Below are 14,735 nucleotides of genomic sequence, written 5' to 3' on the forward strand. Positions count from 1 at the left end.
GGTCGAAGGAACTGCCCAAGGAGCTCAGAGACAGAATTGTGGCAAGGCACAGATCTGGCCAAGGTTACAAAAGAATTTCTGCAGCACTCAAGGTTCCTAAGAGCACAGTGGCCTCCATAATCCTTAAATGGAAGAAGTATGGGATGACCAGAACTCTTCCTAGACCTGGCCGTCCAGCCAAACTGAGCAATCGTGGGAGAAGAGCCTTGGTGAGAGAGGTAAAGAAGAACCCAAAGATCACTGTGGCTGAGCTCCAGAGATGCAGTAGGGAGATGGGAGAAAGTTCCACAAAGTCAACTATCACTGCAGCCCTCCACCAGTCGGGGCTTTATGGCAGAGTGGCCCGACGGAAGCCTCTCCTCAGTGCAAGACATATGAAAGCCCGCATAGAGTTTGCCAAAAAACACATGGAGGACTCCCAAACTATGAGAAATAAGATTCTCTGGTCTGATGAGACCAAGATTGAACTTTTTGGTGTTAATTCTAAGCGGTATGTGTGGAGAAAACCAGGCACTGCTCATCACCTGCCCAATACAATCCCAACAGTGAAACATGGTGGTGGCAGCATCATGCTATGGGGGTGTTTTTCAGCTGCAGGGACAGGACGACTGGTTGCAATTGAAGGAAAGATGAATGCGGCCAAGTACAGAGATATCCTGGAAGAAAACCTCCTCCAGAGTGCTCAGGACCTCAGACTGGGCCGAAGGTTCACCTTCCAACAAGACAATGACCCGAAGCACACAGCTAAAATAACAAAGGAGTGGCTTCGGAACAAGTCTGTGACCATTCTTGACTGGCCCAGCCAGAGCCCTGACCTAAACCCAATTGAGCATCTCTGGAGAGACCTGAAAATGGCTGTCCACCAACGTTCACCATCCAACCTGACAGAACTGGAGAGGATCTGCAAGGAAGAATGGCAGAGGATCCCCAAATCCAGGTGTGAGAAACTTGTTGCATCATTCCCAAGAAGACTCATGGCTGTACTAGCTCAAAAGGGTGCTTCTACTCAATACTGAGCAAAGGGTCTGAATACTTATGACCATGTGATATTTCAGTTTTTCTTTTTTAATAAATTTGCAAAAATTTCTACATTTCTGTTTTTTTCTGTCAAGATGGGTTGCTGAGTGTACATTAATGCGAAAAAAAATGAACTTTTTCGATTTTAGCAAATGGCTGCAATGAAACAAAGGGTGAAAAATTTAAAGGGGTCTGAATACTTTCCGTACCCACTGTAGATGTTCATAGACCATGTTCATGTTGAAGTGGTGCTTTAATGCTGTAGTTCAGTGAAGATAATCTTAGCTACTTCATATATTGTTGGGTAATTTAATCTCCTAATCTACGTAGACGCTAAATGTAAAATCTAATACCGCAAAGTAACTAATAGCTGTCAGAAAAATAAAGCAGAGTTCAGTCAGTGAAAATATAATGGCTCGGGCTAAAGAGAAAAGAGGTTTAACAGTTGCAGTGGCATATTTTATTGATGAAATGAGAAGCACAAATGCTCAAGAATCTCTGATAAATCTGGCAACTGTTAAAATAGCCAGCATCAAGAGACCATAAATGACATAACATTGTAATTACGCCATATTGACTGCATTTTAACCAATATAGTATAGGGCATAATGTTTTATTATTCAACATAATTCAGGACACAAAGGTTAAGTAACAGTGATTAATGGAGAAAAGGTTTTACATTGTCAGAACATCTACTGTGCAATTCATTCTTCATTCTGGTGCATGGGAAGAAATTTCCCAAGGACATGATAAAAACTAAGACATGATAAGGATTAAAGCTTCAAGGCAACAGTTTCCAAACAAGCATGAACAGCGTGTATGGAGCGATAAATCAGATGTTGGGTGACTGTAATAGTGTGTGTGTTTGCAATAGTAGCAACGTTTTCCTTTCTGCCACACAATGTCCTTGTTATTTTATGACTCCAGTATGCCTTCTGATTCTCTAAGTCTCTATGTGCTGTGTTCTGCTATGTGCGGGAGCTTTACGGTGATTTGGTGCTCCCCAGTTCTAGCTCCAGCCTCAGCTCTGTCAGCCGGAGATAGAGTGGCTCTCTGTGTGCTCCAGGCTTTAGTGTGGGTCTTCAATGCCATCTGCTGATAAACGAGAGAGAGACCATTGTTTTGAAAACTGCCACGCAACAGTTTTTTTTTCTGCAGCTGGACTGAGGCTTTGTCGTGGCATGATAACAATGAAAAAAACAAATACTGCACTTTAAAATGTTATCCCATTTTTTACACAGGTGACAGAGAGAGCTGGTTGTATTTGGGGAAATAAAATATGGTTTACCTCAGCCATCCCAAACTTTCTCTGCCAAGTGTGAAGGCTCCGCTGCAGCTTCTTGTGTTTTTCCTTGACTTGCATGTATTCAGTGATGTCAGGAGCCTGATAATCGTTCATCTGGCGGCGCAGGTGTTGGTTGAGGGCCTCTGCTTTTAAACGCTCCTGAAGAGAGAGAAGATGAAGTAGAAGGGATGAAGTACACAAACTGAGTACCTTTAAAGAGCAGGAGATGAGTATGGCTTTAAGAAAAGAGAGAATTAAGTTTTAATTTATTTCTGCGTTTGGTCTGCCACATTGGGCTTTAAGTTTGAATCATTTTTGGACTAGTGACGAACCTCCTCAGCGTGCTGTATCTCCTCCTCAATTTTTGCCAGCATCTGCTTCCTGTTGGTGATGTCATTGTTCAGCTCTGTGGCCTCCAACGTCACGCTCTGCAGCTTCTCCTGTTGACACATATACAGACAGACACACAAGCTGGAGCTACGGTCAAGCTTCACTGCAAAGGTTGTTTCATACATCTACACTAAATCACATGAATAAAAGAATCTCTCTCACGCGCACATTTCTAAAGAGTTACCTTGTTTGAACAGAGGACACGTAGTACTTTCAAACTGTTGACTTGAAGTTCATCCAAGTTTTTGTCTATTCTCTGCTCGCTGTATTCCTGGAAAATGTCCTAGAAACGACACACAGTACCATACATTGTTAGATTCACTAACAAGCAAAAATATCAGATTGCAGACTGTTATTCACTGTTCTCCTGCGCAGCAGTCTAATTTACAAACTACACGATCAAATGACAATCTATTGAGATTTAATTGACAAAACTTTCAACACTTTCATTCTCTACCTCGTACTCGGCTTTTCCCATCTCTTTCCTCTGTTGAAGCTGCTGCTGGAGCTTCTTCTCTTGGGCCTTCAGTGTCTGGTTCTTCAGATTATACTTTTCTAACTGGGTGACCTGTTTGTGAACAGAGCAGACAAAGCGTGGAAGATGATGAATATGGGTAGGGGTTGTGAGAGCAGGAAACATTACTCAAAAAATACTATAGCCAAATTCAAAATGAAATGGAGCATTATTGCCGTGAAAGTTTCTAAGAACTATATTACCAAAGCATCACAATACAAAAGTACTGGATAACAGTATATGATTATTACGTTTTATTTGACATCATCTTATTCTTACTGCATTATGAGTTAAGCAGCTGGTAAATTAAACATTAGCCAATCCGAAAAACTGGAATAAGGACTAGGGAATAATAAACATGCTAAGAGGGCATTTAAGATAAGATAAGATAAGATAAGATAATCCTTTATTAGTCCCGCAGCGGGGAAATTTGCAGGCTTACAGCAGCGTAGAGTAAAGTGCACACAAGAGACATAGTAGAAGAAGACAAGATAAAAAATAAAAATAAAAGTATTATAAATAAGCAATAAAAAAAAGAAAACAGTAGAAAAACAACAATAACTGAAATATTATATTTACAGACAGAAAAAAACTATTTTAACTATTTTAACTTTTTTAACTATTATTGCACAGTGTAATGTGTAATGTATTGCACAGGTTTTTATTGTCATGTTATTATTGTCATGTGGTCTGCTGGGAGCAGAGCTGGTTGTGCAGCCTGACAGCAGCTGGAAGGAAGGACCTGCGGTACCTCTCCTTCACACACCGGGGGTGAAGCAGCCGGTGGCTGAAGGAGCTGCACAGAGCTGCCAGGGTGTCCTGCATGGGGTGAGAGGTGTTGTTCATCAGGGATGACAGCTTGGCCATCATCCTCCTGTCTCCCACCACCTCCACCGTATCCAGTGGACACCCCAGCACACTGCTGGCCTTCCTGACAAGCTTGTTGAGTCTCTTCTTGTCGGCTGCTGAGATGCTGCTGCTCCAGCAGACCACTGCATAAAAAATGGCTGATGCCACCACAGAGTTGAAAAAGGTCCTCAAGAGTGCTCCCTGCACTCCAAAGGACCTCAGTCTCCTCAGCAGATAGAGTCTGCTCTGACCCTTTTTGTAAAGTGCCTTTGAATGATTAGTCCAGTCCAGTTTATTGTTCAAGTGAACACCCAGGTACTTATAAGATTGCACAATCTCAATGTCCTGTCCCTGGATGTTCACTGGTTCCGGAGGACAGTGTTTACCCCGGCGGAAGTCCACCACCAGCTCTTTGGTTTTACCAGAGTTGATCTGGAGGTGGAATGGCTAATGCATGAGTTGAAAATAATGAGATATTTTGACAAAAACAACAAACTAAAGTCTAGTTTTGTACTTTGCACAGGCTCATGTCATGAGACCAAACCTAATTTTTACCATTGACTTGTCCTCGATGTACTGAAGCACCTTCTCCGGCTCCTTCATTTCCAACCTGATGTCCTTCATAGGTTTAAGCAGTCTGCTTTCAAACTTGTTCTTAGCCTTCCTGATTTCTGCAAGACGCAATTCTGCTTCTTTCAGAGAGGCCTGGAGAGACAAGCAGAGCCAATGAGGAAAAAATGCTTTGTAAGTGTGCATGTTTTTGTTTCTTGTGCAAGGGTATGTGGTAACCTTGTAGTTGTCCTGAATTCTCTCATATCTCTGTCTGAGTTTCTCCCGGTCTTGTCGTGTCTCTGTTACTTCTCTCTGGGCCACATAAAGTTTTTGTTCCAGGGTCAGCTGCTGGAGTCGTTCTGATATGTTGGACCGGGATCTCCGTCTCCGAGCCTGACAAGACACATACACGCATATGAAATGATGTGGGGGTTTCAGGAGTACAGTGCAGAGAGGTCATCTGTCCAGGCAACAGAATTTGAATCAGGATTGTTTTGAAGATTTGGCAGGCCACAAAATGATTGCTAATATGGAGCAGTATGTTGTCACTCTTTTAACCACAAAGGTATTTGAGTTCATCCTGTGCGTGTTGTTGTTTTTTAGTTTGTAATCCTGTTTTGTGACTTGGAGCAAGATGAATTCTACAAAAACAAGAAAAAAAGTGTAGCTCTCTATCAACAAACTGTATCTCTGTTTGTGCAGAGTAAGCAATTTCTGTCCTGTTGCTGCCTGTTCATTTTCAATGGGCACTAAGTTTTGTATCAACAATAAAGAAGTCTTGTCACTTTGTGCACTTACCCCACCCTCCAGGTTGGAGACTCCTGCTGCCCCGGGACCGTCTCCCCCAGCATGGGACGCCAGGTCCCGAGGATCAATGCGGCCGATGAACCGTTCATACATGTCGATCTCTGCCAGGAGGGCTGCATTGTAACACCTTGGGAGGAAGTGATTATCAACAACTTCAAAATCAGCTGAAGAAAAAGGCCTGAAGCTAAAAGGTTAACTAACCACCTGTCAAATGGAACTCATTCACCCACCTCTGATACTTTTAGGGAAACACAGGAGCTCACCTTATTATTTAGTAGTTAGTTTGTACACACAATTGGAACTGCACAGGGGATTTGACGACTGGTTACACTTAAGTCAGCTAGATGACCATGGGGCCATCAACTAGTCACACAGACAAGAAAAAAAGGCTTGCAGGAAATGTTTAAAAACCCATATTTCACTACTAATTTGTGTCTTGCAGTTTGAGGGTTGAAATGTATGAATCATGCTGAATGGCAGAGGCATTCACGCTGCCAAAAGTTACATTTTTCCGCCATCAATTGCACCAGACACTTTCTGGTCAAGCATTCACAATACACTCTAATGTACATACTGGTCAGATTTTAGGAGCAATCCCCTTTTGATAAATGCACCATTTTGTTATTTAGTTTACATTTATATTGACCTATTTATTTAGAGTGAGGCTGTTTTAAGATGCAGAGCATCTGTTATGGAGGGTTTTTTTGGGTTTATTTTCAACCTACCACACGGAGCCATCCAGTCCACAGCTATTTTAATCAAATAATGGGTTTTTTTGCAGTATTTGTAGTCACACACACCTCATTTCACTGCACACCCTAAGTGTTCTGCAGAGGAAGTGGTCCTTCTCTCCCTGATGGGCAAACGTATCACCCAGAGCTGCCTTGACTTTGACTGCCAGCTAAATAAATGTATCTTCAATAAGGACTGCACCAATAAATAAATATATATAAAAAATATATAAAAATAGTCATAATGTGAAATAGCCTAATTTAAATTGTGTTACTCTACTTAATGGTTCTAGGCTCTAGTTAGTTATCCTTTAACTAGTAACATAATATAAAGTTATATAAAATAAAATAATATAATATAAAGTAATATAATATATATATATATATATACTGTCAAATACTACTGTGGAGATATTCAGCTCTTTCTGGTTCCAATGCATTTAATGACTCCAACATAAAGTAATGTCCTTTAATATAATGTAATAGCTGATATTTAACAGCTATAATGCTAACAACAGAACTAGCTAGCTAACAGTTCGCTACTTTAGCTTTAGCGGTCAACGTTAGCAGGTTGCTCAAAATATGTAGGCTAATGAAACCATCTTTAGGTTAACACATTTCACGGTTGAGAGATGAAAAGCTTGTTGAGTATTTATTGTCATTACTTTAGTTCCTCTACTTGGTTATAGAGGAATTCTTTCGGTTCTTGTGTGACCTCTTTCCCCTTTTCTGCCGCAGGCGAAAGCTCGTCCTCCATGGTTGCTAGGGTACACTGAACCCTTGCAGTGGTTGCTAGGGGACACTGAACTCTTGCAGTGGTTGCTAGGGTACACTGAACTCGTGCAGTGGTTGCTAGGGGCCTTGTGTTGCGTTCAAGTGCTCTGTAGACAATTACAGAGGTAATAATACAGAACTGCTTACAGAGTGATCCCACATTCCGTAGCCTTTTGTTAATTATTAGATGTATTTCAGCTTATAAAACCAATACCAACTAAACATGTCAACTGTATCTTAACCCTTTCATGCATAGAGGACACTACAGTGGACAGCCATTCAAAGGTTGTTGTATTGTATATGCATGGGTTTTGATGGCATAGCTGCACATCAGTCACTACAACAGCGCCCACTGTAGTGACTGATGTGCAACTATGCCATCAAAACCCATGCATATACAAGAAAACAACATTTGAATAGCTGTCCACTGTAGGTACCTCTGTGCATGAAAGGGTTAACTGTGTATTTGAAATATAAAAGAAGCGTGTTGATAACAAATGGTTTAGGGTTAGATTTTAGACGCAGGGCTGACATTATCACTTTGTCTTCTCGCTTTATTTTTGAGTTTCGGTTTCATTTCCCCGTCCTGAGGCGTCGCTCTACGTGGGAGTAGCCCAGTCAATCCTAACAACTCTCGAAACTCTCCTCAGGATGACTTCGGTCATCTCTAAGTTTGTCATAAAGACCCTGTGCGACCACCAGGGATGTTTGGACTACAAGCGGCTGGAAGAGAAGATCGCACAGGACTTCACTGTAGCGAAACCGGTCCTTCAGAGCGTCCTGTTCGACGACGGCAAAATAGCCATCCGGGAAGGCAAACTGAAGCTCGACGGCTCACACATCATCAGCCAGGACAGTCTGGTAGTGGCTAAAACCAGCCTGCGGATCTGCCAGAAGAAACCCGGAGAGTGCTCTCAGTGCGACGCGCTACACCTGTGCAGGTACTACGTGTGCGGAGACTGCTCGTTCGGGTGAGTAGTATGCTGAGGTGAAGTTACATTGGGAAGTTTTTGTTTGTAGTCTTTTGTCGAGCCGTGGTACTCAGTTAATGGCAGTAGGCGGCCCTGTTACCCTGTATTATTGTATAACTCCATGTTAAAAACAGCCTAATTATGCCTAATGTCGCTAATTTGCCTCATACCAAAATGTATAATCTATTGTATGTGCTATATTGAAATTAACAATCTCCACTTAATTTAGCATGACAGCAAAAAACACAAAGAATTATTTTTTTATATAATTGAAAATCAATTCAGGCAATAAGGGGTTAAAACTTTAAAACGCACACCTACACACACACACACGCATACACACACACACACACACACACACATACACACACACACACATACACACACACATACACACACACACACACACACACATACACACATACACACACGCACACGTACACACATACACACACACATACACACACACATATACACATACGCACACACACAGGTGTTTCCACTTTAGTTCCTGATTAACTGGAGACCTATCTGGGCGTGACTTGACAGTCTATTTGGGCCTCTGTGGAAAACAAAACAAACTTTGACTGGATGTGCTTCTCTGTAAGGTCAACAAAAAATCAAAGTACACCAGTTTCAAAATACTGGCTATTGTGGACAACAAAAAATGCATTCCTTGTAAGTCCTTTTTGGACCAGAAGATGGCAGTAATGCACCTTCTATTATATCCCTGAATAACCCACTCTTAATTGTCTACTGCTAGTAAACAATTAAAAAGAAGTGTGCCGAGTGCTGCCTTGTATAAAACCCCTTATGGACTGAAGGGGTTAGGGCCCCCATTTCACTTGTAGGAAAAGTTTGATAAAATAACCTCAAAGAACTGAAATGTGTAATTTTCAAAACACTAGAGGCCTCCATGTTTACAGAAACCAAATGGATACTTGTATTTCTTCAGTGGTTAATTCCACTAATAAAATGAATACCGTTCACTGACAATATATTCTATTCATTTTTCAGGCTCAAGTGTAAGAATCCCCATAGCCTGGCTTATGCGTACAATGTGGAGCTTTTGAAAAGATATGGTCTTCAAGATTTGACTGAGAAACAGCTGTTCCAGCTGTTACTGCAGAATGATCCTTATCTGCTTCCTCAGGTAGGTTGTACTGGTAACAGTGGGAGACAGAAGTGGGAATTCCCAATCTCTTGATATTGTGTAGAAAATGATGTACATTTCTGAATGAACCGTCAAGCATTTTTGTAATAATGATATGTACACCCCTCTAGATCTGCCCACATTACAACAGGGGCGATGGTTTGCACGGTTCCTGCAAATTCACCACCTCATGCACCAAGATTCACATCTGCCAGCACTATCTCCAGGGTGACTGCAAGTTTGGCTCTTCCTGTAAGAGATCCCATAATGTTAATGCGCAAGGAACAAAAGTTCTCCGAGGAGTCAGTCAGGAGAATGTTAATAACCTTCTTGAGATCTACAGAAATAAATCCATCATCCTGGGTCAACAGGAGAGACAAGCTATTGCTGTTCCCGGTAAAGAACAATGACTTGTTTATAGAAAACCTTTTAAACTTTAAAATCAGCGATAATCTGCACAGTAGATTTTGTATACGTGTGTGTGTGTGTGTGTGTGTGTGTGTGTGTGTCTCCTGCAGTGCCGCCAGAGGTGAGACCCCCCTCTCAGCAGCTTTGCCCAAAACAAACCGGATCCACTGTTTCTGCTTCTGCATCTAAACCCATGAGCGATGCTGAAAGGAATGAAATCTGCCTCTTCTTCATTCGCAGACACTGCAGCTTCAAGGGTAACACTGAAACTAGTCCCACCTGCAGTCACAGCTTCTCAATACATACTGTAGATCTATGTGAAGAGAAGATGATGTATACCACTTCCTCTGTATCACTGCTGTTGTTTTTTTTTTTTTTCACAGACAAGTGTGCCCGTGTCCATTGGCACCTGCCTTACAGATGGCAGGTGTTAGACAGCGATGGTGTGACCTGGAAGGACCTGCCTAATATGGGAGACATTGAGGAAGCCTACTGTAACCCAGCAAATGACACAAGCTGCACTGATGCAGCACCGGCCGCCTTAGGGTTTTTCAGATTCTTGACTCTTCAAAGGTGCATGAATGAAGAAACAGACCACAGAGACATACACACACTTCTCTTGCTTATGAAATACATCTTTAGGGGATGTCTCCAGGGGATGAGGGACTCGTTGATTTACTTTCACTGCTTGCTTTCAGTTCTCAAACCACCCCCTCAGCCGACTTCATGACGATGACATATGGAGGGTCTCCAGTTCGTCGCCTGTCCACTGCCTCCTCTGTGTCAAAGCCACCTCACTTCATTCTTACAACACAGTGGCTCTGGTACTGGAAGGATGACAGCGGGATATGGCTGGAGTTTGGACAGGTCAGTCAGACAAGTACCAATAATGCAGCTATGTGTCTTTTTGTTCTTTTGGATAAACAAGTACATGTTGACTTGCCACGCTTTCCTCTTCACTCTTTACTATTTTATTTTCCCCCATTTTATCACTGGCACATCTTACCTCCAAACTTAAATGGATTGCTCATGGCTCCATTCATTTTTCCGTAGAATGACGCTGGCGGACCAGCCTCCGTCACTTCTCAAACTCTGGAGAATGTGTACCTGGCAGACAGAGATACAGAGATTCCCTTTGGTGCTGGCAAACAGCAGTATGTCCTCCACTTCAAAGGTGCAGCGATGTATCAGCAGAATGTAAAATACAAAACCAAGAGAGAGGTCAGAAGGAGGCCTAGCTTTGTGTCTGCTCACGATGTGGAGGTCAAGCTAAAGAGGTATTTTTCAATGGAGAGTTTTAAGATTAATTCCAACATTGCTGCTTTAGATTTCTCTGTGTCTTAAGTGACTTCACTAGTCAAACAATAATTATGTTTGTCTCCTCATAGCGCATCATCACAAAGCTCCAGTTCCTCCACAGCTGAAAGTTTCCCAGCCCATTGGGACACGACTGCCCAGCCGGATTTTGGATACAAGGTCTCTTTCAAAGCATTTATTACTGCGTAGCTTTTCTCCCTGTTCCCCAAAAATAACGTTATCTTTGTTGCTGGTTAATTATTAGTTTCAGTCCAATGTTTCTGTTTATTTGATAAATCAATAATGAGATTAGAGGAAAAACACACGCTTGTTTAAATTCGTAGTTTAATTGTTGTTTCATAGGATTATGAACATTTGAAAAGAGCTCACCCTGTGTGTGTGTGTGTGTGTGTGTGTGTGTGTGTGTGTGTGTGTGTGTGTGTGTGTGTGTGTGTGTGTGTGTGTGTGTGTGTGTGTGTGTGTGTGTGTGTGTGTGTGTGTGTGTGTGTGTGTGTGTGTGTGTGTGTGATGTTTTTTAGAAGGACTGCATGGTTTTGTCCTCTTAGCAGGAAGGGGCAGGGCTAAGATTTAGGGAGATGAATTATATAGTTCTGCAGTTTATGACATTCTCTTACATTCGTATGGGTGCCTATACATTGATTGAGATGTCAGCAGTAAGTCAGAAATCTCACATTAAAGTTTGTTAATTATTTATGTTTGATATGGAGGCATGCTCTCTACAGGTGGTAGGATCCAGTTAGGGGAGGCTGAGAATTTATAATGCCATTCAGTGGCTTAGGGGAGGGAAGGTGGTGGCAGTTTGCTGTGAACTGCAGCTGTCATGAGCTCCATCTTAATTTAGTTTTGATAAATTTCCCAGGTTCAATTTTTGCCTTTTTTCTGTAAAGTTTTTGTTAATAGTTGCAATATTTGTTTTGCATATTCTCCCGTCTGTTGACCTGGTTCTTCAACATCTCTTTTAAAGTTCTCCAGTGCCAAACAACGTCCTTTGCCATTATCTAGGGTGGCTTGACTACACTGTGCTTAATATTAAGTTTTTCTTTTGTTTGGAACATTAAATATTATTTTTGCATTAATAACTTGTTTGTCTGCACTGTACTCCTTATCTTCCAGCTCGTACGCCTCTCCAAATCTGCGAAGGAGTATGTTATGATTGAGAAGCTGTTCAAGCTCACCATGCCCCAGGGTAAAATTAACAACATCCAGAGGATCCAGAACCCCTCTCTGTGGAAAGTCTTTCAGTGGTAAATCCTGATATGCCTTTTTGACTTGAAGCTGTAATCAATATTTTTATAACAGCATTGTATCAAATAACCTACTGAGAATTATTCCCCCATAGCTTTATAGTGAGTTTCAGCTCATTGTTCACTCTCATAGGCATCATTTTCAGCTGCAACATGCAGCTGTTCTGGAAAAATCTCTATAAAGCAGCAGACAGACACAGTTAGCTGATGAACGTAGTGCAGCATTTAGCAGCTAAAGAGAATACCTTTCTCAGGAGTTGGTAGACCAAAAACAGAGCCTACGGAAGCAATTCATCAACAAAGCTAAAAATTGCTTTTGATTTAATAAAGCAGAAATAATAATTAGTCGCATGTCTGTGTAGTTGAGCTGCTGCAACACTTGAATTTCCCCATGGGGATCAAAGGAATATAATAATGTTATCACAGTCATGTTTCCTGTATCGTGTGTTCAGGCAGAAAGAGCAGATGAAGGAGAGGAACAAAGCTAAATCTGTGAATGAGCAGTACTTGTTCCACGGGACAGATGAGTCCCTGATTGAGGCCATCTGTGAACAGAACTTTGACTGGAGGATGTGTGGTGTCCATGGCACGGCCTACGGCAAAGGTACAGTAAAACAGCTTCAGCAGCCAGTCCAGTAAAACGATGAATATACAAATGTCTTTCCACAAATTTACTGTGTTTATGTTATATTTTAGTACGAGAGAATTGAACTCTTACTCCATGTTCATCAGGCTTTTAGAACAGAATAAAAGCAGCATACTTTCCCATGGCAGTAGAAAATGTCCTATCACACTGACAGACTGTGTCTGTAGTAACTTTGTCTTATTTTTTTCAGGGAGTTACTTTGCCAGAGACGCGTCCTACTCAGACAGATATGCCAGGGCCAAAAGGTGCCTGAACAAGATCATGTTTGTTGCTCTGGTCCTGATAGGGGAGTACACCAAGGGAAGCAGCAGCTTTGTCCGGCCCCCGCTGAAAGGAAACGGCACAACCCTCTACGACAGCTGTGTTGACTGTGAGAGCGACCCCAGCATCTATGTTGTCTTTGAAAAACAACAGATTTATCCAGAGTATGTTGTCGACTACTCATAAATTACATTGCTCTTGTTTCCTGGGTTCGAATGGTTAGCAGGTAAACTTATTATGGGATGCGATTCACATTGACTCCGATTAGTTAGTGGCTTTGGTAAAGGTTCGGCGATTTTCACAGTGGTGGGAGAAGTATCTTTACCACAAATATAAGTTCTTCATTCAATAGCTGACTTAAGTAAAAGAACAATCAATCATTTTATTTACTCATTACATTACAATATTCTTTTCTTAACATTAGAAGTGTAAAGTAGGTAAAAGTGTGATTATTGCAGTGTGTCTTGATGAGTTTGTGTACTTATTGCCGAAAAAATAATGCTTTTTCTTGGTCAATGTCTATTATGATTGGAATCTATGTGGTTGAGACCAGATTGTCTGCTGCAGGTTGTTCATGCAAGGCTAAATGAAGGACAATGAGGGGGACTAATAATCTGGTCAGATATAGAATGAACTGGTTGTTATGTAATTAATATATCACAGATTGCCATTAAAGTAATTGCCTGTCACAAAAGCTTGATTCGTTATAGTCAGAAGGCTGAGAGGACGACTACTCTCTCTATTTTTTGAGCGGTCTTTCTTGCTTTTAGGATGTAAAAAGTTCTCTTTACAGATGTAATTTTGTATAAATGGGTTTGCAACCAGACTGACAATTGAAAGGGTAGAAAGCAGCAAAGATCCCTTCCAGCAACAGTTGAATAAGAATAGAATAAATCAGCAATCATTGCTAAAAGAAGCATCAAAATGTGTGCAGATTTAAATAAGAACCGGTTCCTGTTTCAGTGTCAAGTGCACAATAATGCCCATAACAAGCTGTAATACTAAGATGTGTTTACTATTGACCGACAAAACACAGTTTAACCTCTTCAATCTAACCACTGAGAAAACTGCAGAGGGCCCAAAGAAAAGCAGCTTCCAATATTTAGAGCACAAATGCAGGTACTGTTGTGGGTCAATAATAGGACCGGAAAACCAATTAAAAAATGTTTTATTTTTCAAATGTCAGTATGTTCGCCTATCAAGTAACACTGTAGGGACATCAGATAAATGTTTGTGAAAAGTGAAAGTTTTAATTATTCCATAACTACTTTAATTGTAAATACTACATTTGTCTCTGTTAAAAAAGACATAATTGAAGTAAAGAAGAAATACATCAATTTAACGGGTGACTTTTTAACGTCACTGAATAACAATACAACAGAGAGAAATCTCATCACACGTGTTTATTTAGTTACACACCAGTGGCATTTGACCCATTATAAATGTATATAATTCAAACAGGCACTTTGAGGCCTCTTGCCCTTTAATCACAGCTGCTGAAATATACATTTTAACTCTTAGATACATTTCAATTAATCATCAGTAAATCACTTTTATTGTATACATTCACCATTCAAATTAATTCAGGGCTCGATTCTCAAGCAAGTCAAAATAACTCCCAAACACTGGCTGAAATTCTAAATAAGATTTGCCTACCTGCATGATAAATAGTTATGTAATTTTTTCCAATGTACAATGTATATGTTCTCCCTGAAGGATAATGAAAGAGGTCACCAAGAGAAACGTGATTAAATGCCTTTACTACAACCCTTTGAGTTCGAACTTAATTTGCAACGAGAAGTTACCTATTTGAGAC

At 41.0% G+C, this 14,735-nt stretch overlaps 2 protein-coding genes across 2 annotated transcripts; one reads left to right on the forward strand and one right to left on the reverse strand.

The window, feature by feature from the left end:
- Positions 1 to 1,624: 1,624 nt before the first annotated feature.
- On the reverse strand, positions 1,625 to 6,902 carry ccdc113 (coiled-coil domain containing 113). Its single transcript, XM_054620749.1, has 9 exons — positions 6,811 to 6,902; positions 5,400 to 5,541; positions 4,845 to 5,000; positions 4,611 to 4,760; positions 3,150 to 3,260; positions 2,877 to 2,975; positions 2,635 to 2,742; positions 2,306 to 2,461; positions 1,625 to 2,109 (listed from the first exon to the last, which is right to left on the reverse strand). The coding sequence occupies exons 1-9, from the start codon at positions 6,900 to 6,902 to the stop codon at positions 1,969 to 1,971; spliced, it is 1,155 nt and encodes a 384-aa protein (XP_054476724.1). The 3' UTR covers positions 1,625 to 1,968.
- A 597-nt stretch (positions 6,903 to 7,499) lies between these two features.
- parp12a (poly (ADP-ribose) polymerase family, member 12a) lies at positions 7,500 to 14,686 on the forward strand. Its single transcript, XM_054619341.1, has 11 exons — positions 7,500 to 7,890; positions 8,908 to 9,043; positions 9,175 to 9,439; positions 9,562 to 9,708; positions 9,835 to 10,024; positions 10,150 to 10,318; positions 10,505 to 10,728; positions 10,840 to 10,927; positions 11,882 to 12,012; positions 12,465 to 12,616; positions 12,849 to 14,686. Exons 1-11 carry the CDS (start codon positions 7,571 to 7,573, stop codon positions 13,103 to 13,105), a joined length of 2,079 nt encoding a protein of 692 aa, XP_054475316.1. The 5' UTR covers positions 7,500 to 7,570; the 3' UTR covers positions 13,106 to 14,686.
- The last annotated feature ends 49 nt before the right edge of the window (positions 14,687 to 14,735 follow it).

Source organism: Anoplopoma fimbria, chromosome 19 (genome assembly GCF_027596085.1).
Source record: "Anoplopoma fimbria isolate UVic2021 breed Golden Eagle Sablefish chromosome 19, Afim_UVic_2022, whole genome shotgun sequence".
NCBI classification, from domain to species: domain Eukaryota; kingdom Metazoa; phylum Chordata; class Actinopteri; order Perciformes; family Anoplopomatidae; genus Anoplopoma; species Anoplopoma fimbria.

Bases quoted from the DNA above. Each gene is read 5' to 3' on its own strand.
- ccdc113 (XM_054620749.1), bottom strand. From the start codon at position 6,902: ATGGAGGACGAGCTTTCGCCTGCGGCAGAAAAGGGGAAAGAGGTCACA. The intron at 2,976-3,149 runs GTAGAGAATGAA...TGTCGTTTCTAG, and splicing joins TGGGAAAAGCCGAGTACGAG to GACATTTTCCAGGAATACAG. The intron at 2,462-2,634 runs GTTCGTCACTAG...CTCTCTCTTCAG, and splicing joins AGATACAGCACGCTGAGGAG to GAGCGTTTAAAAGCAGAGGC.
- parp12a (XM_054619341.1), top strand. From the start codon at position 7,571: ATGACTTCGGTCATCTCTAAGTTTGTCATAAAGACCCTGTGCGACCAC. The intron at 7,891-8,907 runs GTGAGTAGTATG...TTCATTTTTCAG, and splicing joins TGCGGAGACTGCTCGTTCGG to GCTCAAGTGTAAGAATCCCC. The intron at 10,025-10,149 runs GTGCATGAATGA...GCTTGCTTTCAG, and splicing joins AGATTCTTGACTCTTCAAAG to TTCTCAAACCACCCCCTCAG.